At 36.4% G+C, this 20,169-nt stretch overlaps 1 protein-coding gene across 6 annotated transcripts in view; it reads right to left on the reverse strand.

Moving 5' to 3' along the window:
* Nucleotides 1-20,169, reverse strand: part of LOC124171566 — a 71,651-nt gene that overhangs the window by 29,849 nt on the left and 21,633 nt on the right. For all 6 annotated transcript variants that reach the window (XM_046550744.1, XM_046550741.1, XM_046550745.1 and 3 more), the window contains 4 exons: nucleotides 8,420-8,559; nucleotides 2,333-2,550; nucleotides 2,010-2,245; nucleotides 1,602-1,922 (listed from right to left, as the gene is read on the reverse strand). In XM_046550744.1, the coding sequence (XP_046406700.1) occupies nucleotides 1,602-1,922; nucleotides 2,010-2,245; nucleotides 2,333-2,550; nucleotides 8,420-8,559 (915 nt within the window). The remainder of the gene's footprint in view (nucleotides 1-1,601; nucleotides 1,923-2,009; nucleotides 2,246-2,332; nucleotides 2,551-8,419; nucleotides 8,560-20,169) is intronic.

Raw genomic sequence — 20,169 nt, forward strand, 5'->3', positions numbered from 1 at the left:
AGATGTTAGCCCACCTGCACGACAGGAGGAAATTTCAAAAGCACGTACGAATTTTTTTAACGTGAATAAAAGTCTTTCAATGCGTGCCTACTATCTTTAAAGATATTTTAAACAATAAAAATTTATATAAATAAGGCTTTCTAAGGCTATTTATGGGAATATATATGGTTTAGAGGAAATTCGATACCCAACACCTATGCTACCAGGAATGCATCCCTATCTTCCCAATGTTAAAGCGCTCGTACAACGCAAATTCGTATAGTGCTAAGACCCCAAGGAATGCATCCCTTGCGCTATACGAGGCATGAGTGTACTTCTAAATATACCAGTGGTAAACAAAATATTATTAATTACAATAAAAAATTAAACACATAAATATAATTTGAATGTTTTTTTACTTCCAGTTGAATATCAATCGGTACCTTCCACCAGTGCACCTTTCAACAGCTTGCTACGTTTTTACTTCATCTTGATAATAGACTCATACCACCTCAATGCTGTTGCTTATCCATGGTACTTTGTAATGATGTTCTTTTTATAACGGCCATGATCGAGAGTGATGTTTGTAATTTCGTAATAATGAAAATTTTGTAATCACATTCCTTTTACTATGGATTGGATTAGCCTTTTCATCAGGACCAACGATTTGCTTTGTAAAAATGAGAACATCCTAACACAGTTGTTTGTATTAACGAGTCTACTGTAGTTATAATTGGCTAAAACCTGGGTCACTTGAATAAATTTCACTTTGCAAATTAGAAGTAGCTTTTGGGACAGTGGCAGAGAAACTTTTCCACAAGAGATCACCTGAAGCCCAAAATTTGCGTGATTTATTTTCTTCACTGTAGAAGGTTCACTAACACAAATTTTTTAAAAATAATACCGATTAAACTACCTATTTCTGTTCTATGCAAACAAATGCAGATGATAAACCAACAACAAAAGCATATGAATTTGAGGGATTCCATAATTTGATACATAATAAGGGATTTTAGGTTTCAGGCACTCAACTTGATTAAAAAATTGGAAGTATTTAGTGGCAACACATGAAAATACCAAAACGCCTATGAATGCCAAACCAAGAGTCTTCAGGTACAAAGTCATTTTACCCACACCTGAAAATATTTTCTCAACTTTTATTGCATGGTTGGTGGGAACCTTCTAAGGTGATATGAGACATAAAATTTCTTGGTCAATTTTGCTAATCCCATGTTAACCCAGTGTGCCACTTGCAGACAGCACACAAGAGCTCCACTGATAAAACGGGAGTGGTCACCCATCCACAAACTCCAGTGACCTCATGGAAACCAGTGAGTCAATTTGGCTTGGCTCTTGCCCTTTCCTGACTTAAATGCCGTAGATATTTTATCTGGGGCAAAGCAAGCAATTCAAACCTCCACACAAACTAACGAGAACACTAGGTAAAATCAAGGTATGTGAAACACAAGCTTTACTACATATTTGGATTTAGCAAGAGGTTTCAAATTCCAAATCAAGGCTTTTTTCTAGCATATTTATCATAAAAAGAATAAATAAAAAAACTTCCATATGTGATAACCATTAATATGGCTGAGTGTACTATTGCATAAACATGAAATTACCTTGTCAACAAGTACTTCAATAAATATGTACACATGTAGAGCTGACTCAGCAGGCTGAACCAATTTGCGGATCATATTGGCTAGGTTCTCCGAAATGGCTTCATCTCTACAGTGAAGTATCACCCATTCAGTCACAAGATCTTTCAGAAGTCCAACTGTCTCAGCAACAGATTTTACCATGGCCACTGCTAAAAAATACTGAGCGGCTAGCTCAGCAACTTTATGGCTGTTTTTGTATACTCTCGGCAGGTTTTTCACGTCCTTAGTGGCAGAGTGTCTTCTAATCAACGCTAGTCCCTCCCTTAGATCCAAATGCTTCAACTGAAAAGAAGGATAATAATAAGACACCCAGTAATTCATAATGCTTCAGTTATCAGTAAAAGACTCATAACCAACAAGCATAATGACCTCATTAATAATTTCCTGAACATTTTTAAATTTGTACAGAAGGATTATGTACAAATCTAAAATGCAGTAGCGCTCCTCTTGCGTACAAGCGTCGCGAAAGCGTGTATCAGCAGATCTGAGGCATTGCACACAAGCCCGGGCCAGGTTAAGGGCAAGGTCTTCACACTTGGAGTCACATAAAGTTTCCAACCTCATGAATATCATTGACTCCTTCTCAGACAGGCAGAACTCAACAACTGAAAAAGTTGGATCATGATACTTGATTTTCCATTGATACCAAAGCAGTTAAATTTCATTAACTTGACAGAATAAAAGAAACCCACCATCACTATCACTGATCCCTTCCTGTTTATTAAGGATTCCGGTTAACGTCGGATGACCCCAAGGGTTGTTGACTAGTCCAATCAAATCACGACACTTTTTAAGAGCACTGTGATTAATTAGGGATCCAACACATCGCTGTAGCGTGACACTCAAGTGAGTCTTCGTCGCCGGGGATAATTTGGGCCAATGACCCTTCAAAACCAGGGTTAATGTGTCCCTGGAAGTAAAATCAGGAAAAATGAAAAATAATGACCACTTTAACAATATGCTTAAATATTCTAGAAAGGGGATCATGAATAATTTTTTTTTTATATAAGCAACACATAACTATAAATACTATTAGCCTTTTTCATATGGCTGTGCAGAGAAATGCCATGACTACATAAATAAAATAATAGATCAGATAATTAAGAAAGTAATAGATTCACTGATTTACCTATACATGTATGGATTTGAAATAATAAACCCCCTCCACTGCATTGGAAAGGAGCATACAGTCCCAGACAGAAAAATCTTACCACCTGGGAGCCAAAAATGTTATAAAGCAGACTCCCGATTTTGCTGCGGCTTATCTGTGCCGTGGATTATCCATGCAGGAGTTCACACTCCTTCAATGTTTTCCATATCTTCATAAAAAAAATAAAATCAGAAGCAAAGCACCAGGAAATTTGCATTTTAAGGCAAGGCTACACCAGGCTTATTATTTATATTATAATTCTCTTTGTAAAATGGAATTATTTCATTTTCCTGCTCCCAAGGAATGTTTCAAGTTAACTTGAACGTCTGCTCTAGCAATGCAGACGATGTTCATAGGCGGGGAAAAACCTCTTGGCTAATTTTAGAAGTTTCTTCGATGGTTAACCAATCATAAATTAAAAGAAATGTTATCTAAGATTTATTTAAGTATACCGGGACTAGCCACGGTGATAACTTTTACGGAGTCACCCGCAATGCACAAATTGTGCGAAAAATCCACAGAGGAAAAATCATTCGCCTTGACCGGGATTCCACAGGGGAGAATGACGCCTCGGTAGCTTAACTGGCTAAAGCACTCGGCCGGAAACTGAGGGATCCACGTTCGAATCCCGGTAAAGGCGAATGATTTTTCGTCTGTGGATTTTTCGCACGTTATCTAAGATCTTCAATAGTTTGTCGCAAATGCGCAATTGCATACCGCCATGGCCTCGCATGCGGTTGAATACAGCTAAGGGAACCGGAGACTTTGTTGCACTTCGGGCATGTTTAATAATAGTAAAGGTCAAACTGGAGACAAAGGGAATGGTACAAATTAAGGCAGCAAGGGAAGTGGAAGTAGAGATAGCCTGAGTCATAGCCAGGCACTCGCCTTCGTGGACCGTTTGCCCTAAGTCCTGGTTTCCTTAAACCATTTAAACAATTTCCATGTGTGTAGAAGTGCAACAGGTATTTCTTTAGAAACATTTTATCCCATGGCATTACATTTAACTTTTCTTCATGTGAGACGGGAAAAAAGTGAAAAAAAAAGCCATTGCCATCTTTTCCGCCACTTTATTGCATATCTACAGCATGCACATGCATTAAGGTAATGCATGGAACATATTAAAAGAAAGCACATCAAAATAATGATAACATTAAAATAAATATAACTATAAAGCCGCGGAGACATATATGCCAGTTATTAAAATGTGCATAGAAATATATAAAATGAATAGAAAAAAATTAACACACATTGAAAAAAGGAAATTAGATCCATAGAAGCTTGCAAAAATTGCTTGAATAGCCAATGAGAATTATCTTTCATCTCGAGAGCCTTTGAAGCTTCACAAACTTCAACATCTCATTTTTGCTGAAGCAACTTTGGATTAGCATGGATACAGTGACCTAGTCTCTATTGTAATGAAATTTAAAAAATTACTTCCCAGAAAATTATACATTGGCATGCCAATTCCTTTCTCTTTCCTTTGTTGTACATGAATGGTCATTGCTCGATTTCTAGGCAGGGTGAGGAAGGAGGTGAGGGTACCACCTTGGCCTGGGGCACCCCACTGTAAGAACCGCCACTCAAAACGTCAAAGGATGGGTTTCATAAACCTTTCCGACTGACAGGCAAGAAAGCCCTTGCTCAATGCACCGAGTGTTGGTTGTTCTCAGCAGTGGGGCATGGTTTAGTGGCATTGTCAATTCGTTAAGTCAAGGCTTGGAAAATTTTTGGCTCCTGGGTGATTAAGGGATAAGATTTTTTTGTCCAGGACTGAACAATAATGGTTACAAGAAAGTTAGTCCAAGTCAAACAACTGGATGAACAATGCAGAAAAATTGATGGCAATTAAATAGTAAACACAACTCTAGATTAGTCTACTCTGAAGTCAAGATTTAGGTCAAGTGAAATTTCATTTTTAACCATCAATGTTATACAGTGGAACCTCGTTAAAGCGAGTACGGGCTATAGCGACACCCCCGCTATTACGAGAGATAGCCGATGCACCGTCAATTGACCCTATAATAAGCGTGTTAAAAATTCGTTTTTACGAGACCCTTTCGGCGTCGGCTCTCGCCACAGCGAGGGTTTCACCACCGGAAGACTTTCATCAAGACTCCTTAACCTCTGTAACTGCTAGCGATCTGTTAGAAATGAAGTTAATGGAGTGCTCAGTCTCAACTTTATGTGGTAAACTGTCGTTCGATAAATATAATGATTGACGAAACAATGCTTTGCATGATTTTTATTCAGTGCGGTGCTTATAAATTGTTTGAATAGTTAGTCGTTATTTGAGTAAGGAAATTTAGTGATGCAAAAAACATCGCCTTTCGTCTGGATTTATGCTTACGTTTATCGGATAGATGTTTATCTGTCGCCGCACCACTCTTGTTCCTGTATATCTGTTCGCAAAAGGTATATTGGCTATTATTTGCTCCACCTCCGGTAAAGCGACAATTCGCTATAGCGAGTGTTTATTAGTGCACCGTGGGGTGTCGTTATATCGAGGTTGCACTGTATTTGCTTTTTCTCTGAATTTTTAATTTATTTGTAACCCAGAATAACTGAACAAAACTGAGAAAACAGCAATAAGCAGCCAATAATACCCTCAAAACACACCATGAATTTCTGAAAGAATTTGTCTATTAAAATGACTAAATAAGATAAAATTCTGCCTCATTCATTTTTAATTTCTTTTTTCATGGTACACCATTGATAGGCAACATTTCTCTCTACCGTTAGATAAAATACTGACCACAGCAGAGATACTGTCAAACGATATGATTCAGTTCAAATAATTACTGAATACTCCAGGGTATAAGACAACTGGGCGAATAAGATGACCCCAAACTTTTTCAGTGACATAACGAATTTTTGGTGTATACTAACCATATTAGAGTTGCAATGCACCTGAATGAAAAGTTAAAACATGAGGTTTGCTATGAATATGTCAAGTTTAATTCAAACTCTAATAACTTGCAAGTACTCCCAGCTGTCTTATCCTATGTGACAACAGTAGATTCTGTAGTTGGGCACTGAATTTTGAAAAGCAGCCCCCAACTTTTGAAAAATTTTCAAAGATTAAGAAGTTGTCATATACACCGGAACATATGGCACCAACAGAAAAGAGTAATTGTAACCTAAGTAGGTACACTAAAGCATGTAGCTCACAATTTTGAGAAAAAAATCCATCCAACCAGTCATTTTCAGAAAAATGTATTGTGGCCATAAGATAGACAAAACTAGCAATTTTATGAAAGAAGGGAAATATTGGGAATTACAGCAAGTCATACTGAAAATGTAATTAAGTTTTTATGTTTTATTTTTGAGAGGTTGACTGAATAGAAAAATGCAGGACCTAACACTTGGTCACTAGAATGACAGCTCTCGCTAAGTTTTCACAATTGTTACACCAACAAGATAGCTTTTGTCCCAGAGGAGCATCTATGTACTTTCAAATTATTTATCTAACTTTAATGTCATGAAATATTTATTGCATCACGCACGTTTGCACATAACATTTTACTAATTTAAGATTAGTAATCGATTGAAGACATCTTTTAAAATTGATCTAGTTTTTTTACTGCTCATCATCCTCTGCAATAATAGAGCAGATGACCAAGTAAAATTAAAACATTCCATGTCAGCAAGTATGGAAAATGATTATATTTTACAAAAGGAACTCTAATGGAAATAATCAGCCTTGTATATCCTTGCAGTAAAATACGATAATCTTGGTGTTTTTTCATCACATTATATTATTTTGCAGAGATCGTGGAAAACATCCAAGGAGACTCATGCATGCATAATTTGCTACAGGGATAATCTGCACACGGTTAATCGGGAATTTACCATTTAAGTGTGTTGGGGAGAGATTAGGAATTTGAATTTCACCAACAAGTTCAAAAAACAAGGTACTAAAATTGTTTATCACAGAATAAATCTAACTTTAACTTTATAACTTGATACAGTGGAACAGCGTTAAAGTGAGTACGGGCTATTGCAAGGCCCCCACCATTACAAGAGATTGCAGATGCACCGTCAATCGACCCTATGATTATCATGTAAAAAAAATTCATTTTCATGAGGCTCTTTCGACATTGGCACTCGCCATAGTGAGGGTTTCCACCACCAGAAAACCTTCACCAAAAATCCTTTCTCTCTGTAATTACTGTCAATCTGCTAGAAATGACAATAACATGGAGTGCTCAGTCTTAAATTCATGTGGTAAACCAACGTTCGATAAGTAAGTATGTAGCTCATTTTAGTGAAATTATTGCGGCATTAACATTCGGCACTTTTTTTTAAACAACGGCAATTTTAATCACATCATTATACATGCTTAGAAGACCTTATAGTGTAGATAATGAAGGTATTACATTGGATGATAGAAAAAGTCTTCCGAGGCAGGATCGTTCTACCTGCACCTTCCACCATTTTCGTCCGTATAAACAAATGTGATACATTATTTTACATAGCCTCCATGAAATGTACAGGTACAATAAACAAACACCAATGGAAGCATTTGAGGAATTAAATAACCGCTATACAGTTTCATCAGCAATTGATTGAATTTTCCACGGAAAATACCACAATTATAGAATGATCACGTATATGCACTAAGCATATAGAATAGTGGCTTGGTCGAATGTGAATTGGGATAATGATTGATAAAGCAATGCTTTACATGATTTTGATTCAGGTTGGTGCTTATAAATTGATCGGTTACTTTGTTATTTGGGCAAGGAAATTTAGAAATTTATTCCTCTGGATATATGCTTAAGTTTATTGGATACAACTATCTCCATCACCACACCAATCCTGTCCCTGTATAAGAGATGACAATAGGTTTATTTGTTATTGATTGCTTCACCTCCAGTTAAGTGACAATTCACCATAGCGAGGGTTTATTTGAGCACCATGAGGTCTCGTTTTATCGAGGTTGCACTGCAATTAACTCAAGGAATATATTTCTTTAAAAAATCTTCACATATTGTGGGGACAGACACCATACATACACACAAAAATACAGCATTTAATACATGATATAATATTTAATAATACAGTAAAACCTCCCCAAAAAAAGTTGTTGGAACCAACCAGAAAAAATCATGACTTCGCTGCAGGGGGTTTTACTACATAGAGCTTATGTATGGATTATATATTTGCGGAGAACTTTTTCCAAATTGATGCAAGTAATGGCATTCAATTTTGTTTTATTCACCATAGAAACCCATGACCCCAGAATGGCACATGATCAACTGCTCATAATAACCCTTTCATCTACAAACATTGTTATGAAGGGGATAGATCCCCAGAAACCTAAAAATAAATAAAAATATTATCACAGCAAACCTACTTGTTTGAAATACAGTAATTACGAGTTTTAATGAAATTTGTAGTTTGATTTATAGAATTTTATTTACATAATTGAGGAATTGTAACAGGTTAGTTACATATTTTGCGTATTATTACAGTGTGTTGTGCTATTCAATCTGACCCTTCCCCCAAAAGCCAAGACCAAGTTACACTTCTGGGAATACCAATGGAACGTAAGCCTATTTTACACTCAAAAGTTATACTCAAACAAAGGAGGAGTTATCCATTCATCACAAGGATAAAGCGTTACCTGTACAAGCACTCTGCCAGGCTGCTGACTGAACCAGGAGAAGCATTTGAGACTGATGCAAGTCTTTCCCATCCTGACAAAAGGGCACTAACTTTGTCCTGGTACTTCTTCTTAGGGTTTTTTATAGCCACTTCCAAACCCTAAAAAGGAGAATAGAGTGAGCAAAAATTAGACATCTTATAGAGTTGCATAGATGTCGAATCAATCACCAAAAACCTCCCTTCAATCACCAACAACCTCCCTCAGTAAAAATAAAACATAAGAATTTTACACAAACCTAGGAGAAAAACATAATACTAATTTTCAGTATTTATCACAATTTCAAACAAAAGCTTAAATTTATTAAATAGGCACCACAGAAAAAAAGCACCAAAGAAATAATTTCTCAATCAAGAATAAACATCAAGAACACAGGCTTATCGAAAGCAGGATATCCTCATCATTAGAATGATGATGCCTCAAAATATCAAACATCTAGGCAAACTATTCCATGGTCTTGTCTATCCCACTTTTCTTTACTCAACTTAAATGACATTCAGTTGGCATAAATTTTAATTGCATTTTAAGAGGTTACTTAACACTTTACCTTTCAAACTGATAATAAAACATAGAAAAATCTTGCTGAGTAGGTTTAGTTTCCGCATTTAAATAAAACTATCAAATATGTGACATAAGAGGAAAAAAGAGACAAATCATAGGGGAACATTCTAATAAAAAGTTGACCGTTCACTTTTCCCAATAAAATTAACAAGCCCTAGGCTCCTCTACTACACAATCCTAGACAACGTCATGCAACTAATGGTATTTGAAGGTGACACTGAACCACTAGGCTGGGACACTTAAAATGAACCCCAGATAATTTCCTCTGCTACGACTGCATCTTTAGATTGCCCTTGCATCTCACACATCCAATTTCACTGGGAAAAGGAGCTCTAGTTCATCATTGCAAATATATTTTTAATAATGTTACTGTTTTCCTCAGTAGAAAGTGCAGGCTAACTCCAATTTTTAGCATTCAACTATTCCATTAGAAACAAAAAAAACAAATGATAAAGATTTTAAGTTACATCACCATCAATTATAATATGTAGTTATTTGATCAAATCCAAAAACAAAGAATTTTATACATATCCAAAAAACCATCGTGCAAAGCATAAAATGATATTCACAGCTTTGTTTTCCCAAGATAGTAAATTGCATGAGGTTTAGGAATGTGACAGAATTTCAAAAACTTAAAAACCCTGCAGCTTGCCCCAAAGAGGCTAAGTAGACATCTGCCTTCATTAATAACAATCCAGCTCAATTAACTGACATGCCCCTATCATTACTCAAGAAATGTAAAACTGTACCTATCCAAAGCGTATGCACTGATAGCAGCTGGAAGAACAATAAAAACCAGCCTACCAGCCTCAATTAACTCATTTATGCTGAAGGTTATATACAGTTGAGGACCTCTAATCCGGAATACAGAAACCCGGAAAACTAGGAATCTGGAATGCTCGAAAATTCCTCTGCATAGTGTTTTGACTTGCCACCTCGTGGCACCACTCCGAGACTTGTTCTCGGGCGAGTAAGAAGTCAGCACACACTAGGAAAACACTAAAAACCTACGCAGGGACACGTAGGGATCTCAAATATCGAGTACAAGAGTCTGAACCCATTAATTAATAAACAAAATATAGAGGCATTTGCACAGATTTACTGTCCGACTCAGGAAGGTATCGATAACTATCACAACGTCTGCCAGTGAATGCTATCAACGAAAGCCATTGACCATGAAGAAATGATGTATTTATTGCTCGTTCTCAGCCAATATTAGGCACGTATAGTTAATGCTGTAGAAGCTACGGTCGTCATTTGACAACTTATTCAGCAAGTTTTTTGCCCCCTTCAATGTAGTGTACTTGAATCCATCTGAGGCGACGGATATTCTTCTAGGAGTTATTCGACAGACCATCCACACATTTACATGTAGCTAGACCTCTGCTCCTTTTACACAGCTGAGAGGATAGAGACTGTACATTTACTATCCATCAGTTGCATACTTTAGTTGCAAAGTGTACAGTGAATATTTCACAATTTATGACCGAGAGACTAGAAATCCAGAAAAACCACAAGTCCAGAAACCCTTTGGTCCCAAGCTTTCCAGATTTGAGGTCCTCAACTGTATTTATTCATTTTATTTGTAAATATTTTAATAACAAATATGCAATTAAACACAACCATTTAAAAAAATCATTTATCATATAGGGTTTTTGTGATATGAGGCATTTCTAAATGGAAAATAAAAAACCACTGCAAAAGCATTGTCTACTATAATCAATGTGAGCCTATATTTCTTAAAGTCTCTAACGGACAAAAAATGCTGCTGTTCGCCGAGACCACATACTTTCCATGTTTAAGGACACACAACCTACATTTCACGGACTATGAACTACAAAGGTAAAAAAAGGAACAGCAGACAAAATCATATATCCTACATTTCTCCACAAAAGTTTCAGCTGAAAAATGAGGCGCTGCCTAAGTCAGTTAACAGCAAAACAGCTTACTCAATAGCAATATTTTAATTTCCTGTGTTCCCTCAAAACACAGCTGAAACCAACAGGTACTGCCTGAGTAGGGATTGCACCACACCTCATTCATTGAGATTACTCCAAATTGGCTGTTTCCACCAGCAGACTGAATTAACAATCCAGAGCTTTATTACTCTACATTAAGTTTCCATCGTAAAGGTAGTAAGAGGCTTCACATACATACATTTTTCCTTTAAAAAAATTAATACTACTGGTTTAGTCAATGAGTTAATGAGAAGCAAATATCACATTAGGAAAAGTGAAAAGTTAACTTTTGTCTCAAAAAGATTAAATCGAAACTTGACGCATGTATGTGGTGGAAGGGTTCCATATAAATAATGAAAGACACTTAGTTTCTTCCACAAATTTATGAAAACTTATATTTTATGACCAGTTTCGGCTTGAAACCAAACCTCTTCCACCCCCACCCCCACATTAGCAACCACGTTAAATATAAACCTGCTCCCACCACATATCTTCCGTATTTGATTATGGTGTAATAGCTGAAAGTGGTCATAAAATATAAATTTTTATTAAACTTGTGGAAGAAGCAAAGTGTCTTTCATTACTCAAAAAGCTTAGTTACTTCACGATCCCGCTATGAATTATCATTTATTATGAATGCATATACTCCAAGTATTTCCCTGCACACATTCTAGGAAATTTAACTCAACATACAGCATAATGTAGTTCAAAATTTAGTAGAATGAAAATTTTACATTCTGAGTAACCACCTCAAAGTAACGTTACATGGAAATGAAATCACATTTTGAACTTTATTTACCCAAAAAATATATATGTATGTGTTAAAAAATCAAAGAATACACAGTTGTAAAATAATTTAGACAAAAAGTCCCACTTTTAATACAGCCTCTTCTAAACTCAAGTTAGATTGGTCCATCACTAGTGTCGATTTATAGATCTGATAGTTCACTATGCCAAAAGAAGAGATGGTGGAAGCTTGCACAGTTGATAATTTACTGAATTAAACCAAAAAGTGTATTTCCTCAATAGTATAAATCCTAAAACAAAGTAGTGTGTTGGTATATATTTTATTGCTTCAGGAATTGAGGGATGTTTCTCTGAATTTAACAATATTGCCAGGTTTTCTCTCCACACTTCAGAACAGACTAAGAAGTTTTCCACAATGAATATTCAGCAGACTCCCATTTATACGGCTGCCATTTATCCATGTTGCGGCTTATCCATGCAAGAGTTTTACACTTCTCTGACGTTTTCTGCGATCTTTATAAAAAAAATTAATCGGACGCAAAAACACCAGGATATTTGCATTTTATTGCAAGGCCACACCAGGCTTATTATTTCTATTATATTCCTCTTTGCAAAACAGAATTATTTTATTCACTTTTTGACAAGGAATGTTTCAAGTTTACTTGGACGTCTGCTCTAGCATGCAGACGACCATCAGCGGTGGGAAAACTCTTTATTAATTTTAGAAAATTCCTCAATGGTTAATCAATCGCAAATTAAGAGAATGTTGCCCACAATCTATATTTGTGTATTTCATATCGCAAATTAAGAGAATGTTGCCTACAATCTCTATTTGTGCATTTCATATCGCAAATGCGCAATTATTGCCGTGGACTCACATGGAATTGATTACGGGCCAAAGGAACCGGATATTTCATCGCACTCGAACATATTTATGTCAAGACTATTCAATGTCAGATGGGAGAGGAAGGGAATAGTAGACGTGACGGCAGCGGGGGATGTGGAAGTAGTGATAGTATGAGTCATAGTCAGGCACTCGCCTGCGTAGTCAAATTGCCAAAATTCCTGGTTACCTATGACCGCTTCAGCACGATGGGATGATTATGTATATATAAACATCACGGTGCGCGATTGCATTCAGTGATCACAGAAACGCATGACACAGCAGTTGCATACCGAGCAACTTGCACAAGGCACTACTACACGGCATGGTGCCTGACGGTGAAGTTTCCGACATCGTGCAGCAGTTTTTGGCATCCGAGCAAACCAATTTTCTGAATTCGTGATCTCACAGATATGGGTTGCGGTTTTTGGAAACCAGTTATAGGAGCTGTAGGAATACGAGTACTATCATGCTGTCACTGCTAAAAAGATCCCGATCGGGATAAGATAGCTGTGATTGATTCTGGAAAGCAGCCTAAAATAATGGACAAAATGTATAAATAATATTTTTTTATTGGCTTGAATTGTGAAAATTACATGGCATTAAAGTGAAATTTTGGATTGTTCGTGTTTTCCGATTATTGGTGCCATCTCTCCCCATTATTAGCCCGGATAATCAGGAGTATGCTGTAATTACACGTGAACACTCAATCTGAAAACACAATATCCTAAATGACCTTATGCATGTATTGGCAGGTGCTGAATTTCAGCCAAATATACTCACTCCCTTGCCAAACTATTACTCAACATTCAAATTATTCTTATAAATATTTCTCGGGTTTCTAGCCGAGTGAGAATTTTTTGGTCTAACGTTTCGACGGAACTCTTCCATCGTCCTCAGAGAATTAATGCCACATTAATTCTCTGAGGACGATGGAAGAGTGTTCCGTCGAAACGTTAGACCAAAAAATTCTCACTCGGCTAGAAACCCGAGAAATATTTATAAGAAATATTCGCCGAGAAAAAACAAGATCATATATTCAAATTATTTATTAACAAAATCGCCATGAGGAATTTAGAAATATCTAAAATACTTCAGTAATTTTTACTGATGGAGTCGAAAAAAAGAACTTGAGCCCTGGTTTCCAAGAACTGCTACGTGATGGGCTTTGTGCCATGGTGAGAGGGCATAATCGTGCTACATGATAATGGAACCGCATCCAGCAGCAGTTGCCTCGCAGGCAGCTTGGACAAAAACCAACTGCATGGCGTGGTGTCTGACCCAGTGGCTTCTGCCGCCATGCATTGGATTGACATATCCTCACAAACCACTAACTCGGATCCATGGCCACACCTCCACACATGACAAAAATGGTTCTTGGAAATCATGACCCGAGCAGAAAGAATAAGAGCTGCTCACCCCCCACACTCGGTTAGATTAATTGAAATCTTAGATACCTGAACTTTAAGCATGGTGAAAAAGCTTTACCCACAGTGAAATATTAAGGGAAGAAAGAATAAAATAAATAGCGACACAATAAAATAGTCACGGATAGAGATCATACAAAAATCCTACAGCAAAATAAATGCAGAGAAAAATAAGGCAAATTGTGTGCTAGTGAGGGATAATCTGATGGTAAAAGAATTGAGGAAATGTCTAAAAACATTATGAATTATGGTGCAGAGGAAAAATACTTGTGCTTACAGATCCAAAGCTGAAATCAAAGACGTAAGTCATTAAATTCAGTTATAACATGTGATAGATAGAAACGCCAAACTTTTTGCAAATAGCAATTTTAAGCACACTTTATTTCAACAACAGTTATAACCATAATGGTAATAAAATGAATAAACAATGCCCACAAGGTATGCATTACATTTTCATGTAGTCTATACCACAAACATGTAAAAACAAATCATTTAACTTGACTCTGTGATTTCACTATACACAAAATTTCTGTTCCTTTAAGTCACTAGGCAATTTCTCAAATCAACAACTTATCCAAACTAAAAACAGTCTCTTCTTCCATTGCAACTTTTACAAGAGGCGATCAGTTTTTTTTTTAGAAAATTTCATTTGGTGAAGTAACTCTTCTCATAAGACACAATTTTAAGGGCCTTATGAGAACCAATTTTGCAGTAATGTCACTCATAATAGACATGGTAAAACCTCTAGGCAGAGAAAATTTTCAAGTCTTCATCTACTACAAGAGACCTAATCCGAAGTTAAAATCAGAGAGAGATCTTTTCCCTTCTAACAAATCCTAGGGTTTTGATGAACTCTCAACATCTGCAACACAGAGTCAACAGGGTCATTCACTAAGACCCAAAAGCAATTCACTGAAAGAATTCGGTAGATGAAAGAGAAAGATAAGTTAGAATGAAAACATCTTGTAAGTTAAAAACAAGAAAGCACAGTAGTTGGCAGCCTATTTTTATGAGTTAGTAATGTCTTTGGCGTTCTGGTTCTATTACTTTTTCAGGGAGAACCTTACAAGGAGGGATGGAGTAAAACGCACATGAACAACTATGTACCACGAGAAGCTGATGCAAGAAAGGGAGGAATAACTGAAAATCAAAACGATCTGCTTGGAATGAGCTCATGACGCCCTCAACTTATCTGCAAAAGCATTAAGGCCACTGATTTTTTGTCTCGATTTAGCTTGATAAATACTCATAGGATGAAAATAACAGAAAAAATAAGGGTCTCTGTATTTAATGAAGTTCTACCATTATCAACAATGAAAAAAAATGGCGAACAAGCCGATTATGATCACCTTACAGGATAATAATAAGCCCCAATAAGCCTAGCCAGCCTAGATGTATTTTTCTCTATTTGAAACATGGTAGGTTAGCCACTACAAGCTAGGCCCCATTATCATTACTACAATAAATATTTTAGTAGTAAAAGGTGCATCAATTCCATATTTAAATGCTGGTTAGCAGCATGCTAGGACACTAAATTTGTTACTAGGGTTGGTTTTGGTTGCCAGCATTTGCAGCTCACATAGCAAGTTGTTAGAAATGAAGTTTAAAAATCAAAATGGATTTGGTAAAAAAATAATAATAATACCACCTTAATTCATAAGCAAATTTATGACTACTTAATCCTTTCTAACAATTTACTAATTGGATAAACACGTTCATTAATGCCATGGATGCTGGGAATCCCACGTGAATCCCAGAAGCTACGAGGCCCCATCAAAAGACTCTTAAAAGCTTATAAGGGTGCATTTGCTATCTAGGAATGACATTTGCGATTTTTGCACCATTTAGGCTATGATTTTTACAGTGCTCTCCCTAAAGTTTATTTACCACTTTTCAGCTTCCCTAGCCATGACTAATTGCTTCACATATGCTAAATCTCCCAGCATTGAGCTATTCCAAAACAAAATGCTACATCTGTCAGTTATTCAGTCATTCTAGGTAAATTAAGAAGATTGATCTGATGCCATTCCCGCCTCAATGCCTTTCCCGACTACCCTCACAGAATGGAATCCAGTGTGCAACCGTATGCCACAAAAAAACATTTGAATGCTGCAGCCAACAGTTTGTACGAGGTACACACGTCTGGACCATTTAATCAATAGAAAAATTCTCTAGTCCCATGACCCTTAAAAACAACCACCCTTGTTTTATTTGCCACCTGACACACAGATTAGCGTAGTCCCATAACTCTTCAAGTACAAGACAGGTCCCTCTAAGCACGTGGTTGTCAACAATACTGATTTACAACATTAGGCACTACTGTGCCTAGTAAAAGAAAGCATGATAATGAAATTGAGACAGGCCATTCTCATTCAAATATTACAAGAAGAGAATGCATAGGGAGAATATTTTGATCCAAATAACTTGAGTAGAGCTCTCCTTAGTATGTGGCCTAAAAAGCAAGTCTCTCATTTATTTAGTTGACCTTGCCCCTAGTCATATAGTGACACTGCAGGCATTATGGGCTCAATGGTGTTGACGTATAGTTTAACAGCACCGACAATCGAGTGTTGGCTAAGGATTGAAAATAACTTCAACAACAAGGCTTAAAGACATCTTGCCTAAAACTATATTTACCCATAAAGAATAAATTTTAAGAAGTAGAAACAACTGATTTCCACTACGAACTCCTAAATTCCACCACTTAATACACACTTCATTGTTTTAAAATGTACAAGTTTTGATATAACAGACCCTTAACACTTTTGATGCCTTAAACCAAAAGTCAATTTCAGAGGTCCATTGTATAAGCTATTGTGAAAATCAAATTGAGACCATTATACATATCAGTCTGAAAATAAAAAAATAATAAATCAAGGGCAGTGTATTTTCATTGACCTAAAACCAAACAAAATTTCACTCACAATACAGACCAACTAATTAACTAATCCATAATGTAAAGAGAACATGTTTAAAGGTATGAACTACCTAACTTTCTGAAGGATTTTCAAAGAAAGCCACCACTGGCGTGAGCAAGTTTGAGTACTAATTAAAAGAGAATTTTCATATTTTATTAGTGCATATCCGGCTAAGTTTTCAGTTAAAAATAATGAGACCTGATATTACATTTTCTCAAGCAGGAAAACAATAGGGTAGTTTCCTTCATCAAAGAAAACAAAAGGCATTGATTGCGATTCATTACCCACCATTATTGTATTCATAACATACAAAGTATTTGGTTTTAGAAATACCGGTTTAGACGAATGGCAATGGTCAATTTTTATCCTCATTTGAAAAAGGCCAGATTGGCGCCCATGCGATGCGACTCCCCATGACGTCACAGGGACCTAGTTTCTATATGAGTAGATAGGAGTTTTACATCGTCTGAGATTACCAATGCATGCATGAGGCACAGAGCTCAGGCAAACATGTCTTAATAATCACTTATTAAAACTGGCTAAGATTGGAAAGTTTTCTTCATTTGATAAGGTATTAATAATCCTTATTTAAGCCAAGCACAACCAGCTAGCAGGGCAATCAGCTACCTGCTAGCATTCTGCGTCATATCAGCACTCAAAGCCTCGCCCCTAGGTCACCTCACTTGCAGCAGCGGGAACCAGAATGACGTCACACGGAGATTTCCTGGCATTCATACCTAGCCGTCGCGTTTTCGCGCGCTTGAAAATTTTCACTTTTATTAATCGCAAAAAATAGATATCCTAATTCAAAAATCTAAGAGCGTGAAATGCGTACTCCAGGATAAATAATCTTTCGATTTAGGTAATAAAAAAATAATAGGAAACCACCCTATTATTATCCTAAATAGGCTTAATGAAGAACATAACAAATTCAATGATTCAACATGGAATTTGAGTTTTAAGAGCACACACAATCTTGATAAGGGGATCAACGGAAAGAATCAGCAATGGATGGGACTCACCTCAGACAATGTCTAGAATTAGAAAGTGAAAACTTGGCAGACGGAACAACCACATCAACTGATGCAGTCGGAACTGGATATGCTAAGATTTCCTACCATGAAATCATCACTGCTGCAGCAGCTTGCCACTATAGAAGCATCACTCTATCAAAGAACTTAAATGCTAGATTATCAGAGGACTCATTCTTTCCTGTGTCAAAAATATCAGACTTCAATAACAAACTAACAGAGAAAAAGGCCCACAAGTGAAGTACCATCAGCTATAATAAACTCCATAGAGTTAACTTACATGACTATGGTCTACAGAGTCATTCAAACACCACTAAAACAGTGCATGCAAAAAATTCTATCAAAAACATGCATATAAAAACAATTTCAAAGAAACATGCCATAGCCTCATGCTCAAGCATTAGAATCTGGTATCAGTAGATTAAAGGATTGCAAACACTTCATCAATCATGTCACAAACAAGGTACATTGGACAAGAAAATGAGAATAACTAAAGATATTTAAAGAGCGAATACATAATAATTGACACAGAATAGGAAGAAGTAATTAAGTTAATTCAAGACCATTTCTTGGCCTCACCACAGCTTCCTGTAAAAGCAAAATATTCTCTGAACTGGACAAAATCTGAACTTACTTTTCACATCTATTTACACATGATCACAAAAGCCCACAAGAACTGACTTTTGAATTCCTCAAAGTTAAATGATAGATAATATGAGAGTTAACATCACTTGGACTCAATCTTCACATCTATAGCTGCTTTTATCAAACTGACCTAAGTGGAAGAGCTATGAACCACAAAATAATACGGCAAAATAGCATACTGATCGCATAATTTTCCCGAGATGTATCATGCCTTTTAATCTTAAGTCTAAGGTAAAAGAAGACCTTCCATATGTCCTCTTGAGCTATTAAATTTACCTTCCATATTTTAGTTTTATGTATTTCCTAAATACATTCCTAAATAGGTGCTATGCAACTGATTTGAAAAATCCTGCCATTGGGTGTGAGAGAGCAATTTCCAAAGAGTTTCAGGTATTCCCTTCCACCTAGTGGAAAAGACTAGGCAAAGGTGGCCGGGGAGACATTTCAGAAACACTTGGGTTTATTTTATGCAGAAATTGTCTCAAATGATTTGGTACTGTTATTAAATAGCGCAGGGTTGGAATTTAGAATCTACCAACAAAAAATTTCTATCGATGGATTGTGATTTGGAGAAAATTACACAGAAGAGCATTACTTAATTCAAGAACTGTATTTATTGAAATATATTTGTCATGTGAACGAATATTGTATGCGAAAATTATGTATGATATGAAAATCAACCTAACATTATGAGATTCAAGAATCTATGGCTTAAATTGAGCAAAACTTAATGACATGATCAACTTTAAGGAGATTTCCAACTCATGCAGTAACAATGGAAACGCTTTCATCCTTTCTTGCAAGAATAATTTTCTGCCTCCCATTTCCTTGGATTAGCGTTTCTGGTTGGTGGTGCTTGCGGGTGCCATCCTGTGGTCATCCAGTCACCACACATCCAATCTTTCAAATTCCTTCACTTGAACCTTTCATGACAACAGGCTCCAAAGAAAGAGTGGGGTTTGAGAAATTTGATCGCCTCCAGTGTAATTTATTCTTTCAAGAAGATGTTACGCAGCACTTAATTATGGCTTTAACCATTATCCTCCTCGTAAAGAGATTACTCTGGTTTATTGATCCATATTCTATGATAAATTTTAACCATTTAACGCTTTTAAAGAAATTCTACTGCTCTTTCTTTTCAAAAAGTTCAATAGAATGTAAAAAATTTACTTTGAATGATCATGTAAGAAAGACTCCATTCCAACCATTCCACCACATGAATACTGAAAATCTAACGCAAGCGATGCTGGGTACTGTGGTAATTTCTCGACGTAAAATTGATTACAAAAAGCATGGATGTGCCTTTCAATGCCTGGTAATGATTTGATTTGATGTATTTCAATGGTAAAGCCTGAATTCATGCCAGCCAGTTCCCATGGAGATGATAATTTTTGCTCCAAAGAAATTTGAGTTACAGCAGTTTCTGCCATAATGATTTTTTAACAGTGAATTTACGATTTCTCCAGTGACTTTAAGCCACCTCATCACTACTGAACGTCGCTATATTGAAACCGCAACTCACCTAATTTTTATTCTGAGCC

The sequence above is a fragment of the Ischnura elegans genome, chromosome X (genome assembly GCF_921293095.1).
Source record: "Ischnura elegans chromosome X, ioIscEleg1.1, whole genome shotgun sequence".
Classification (NCBI taxonomy): Eukaryota; Metazoa; Arthropoda; class Insecta; order Odonata; family Coenagrionidae; genus Ischnura; species Ischnura elegans.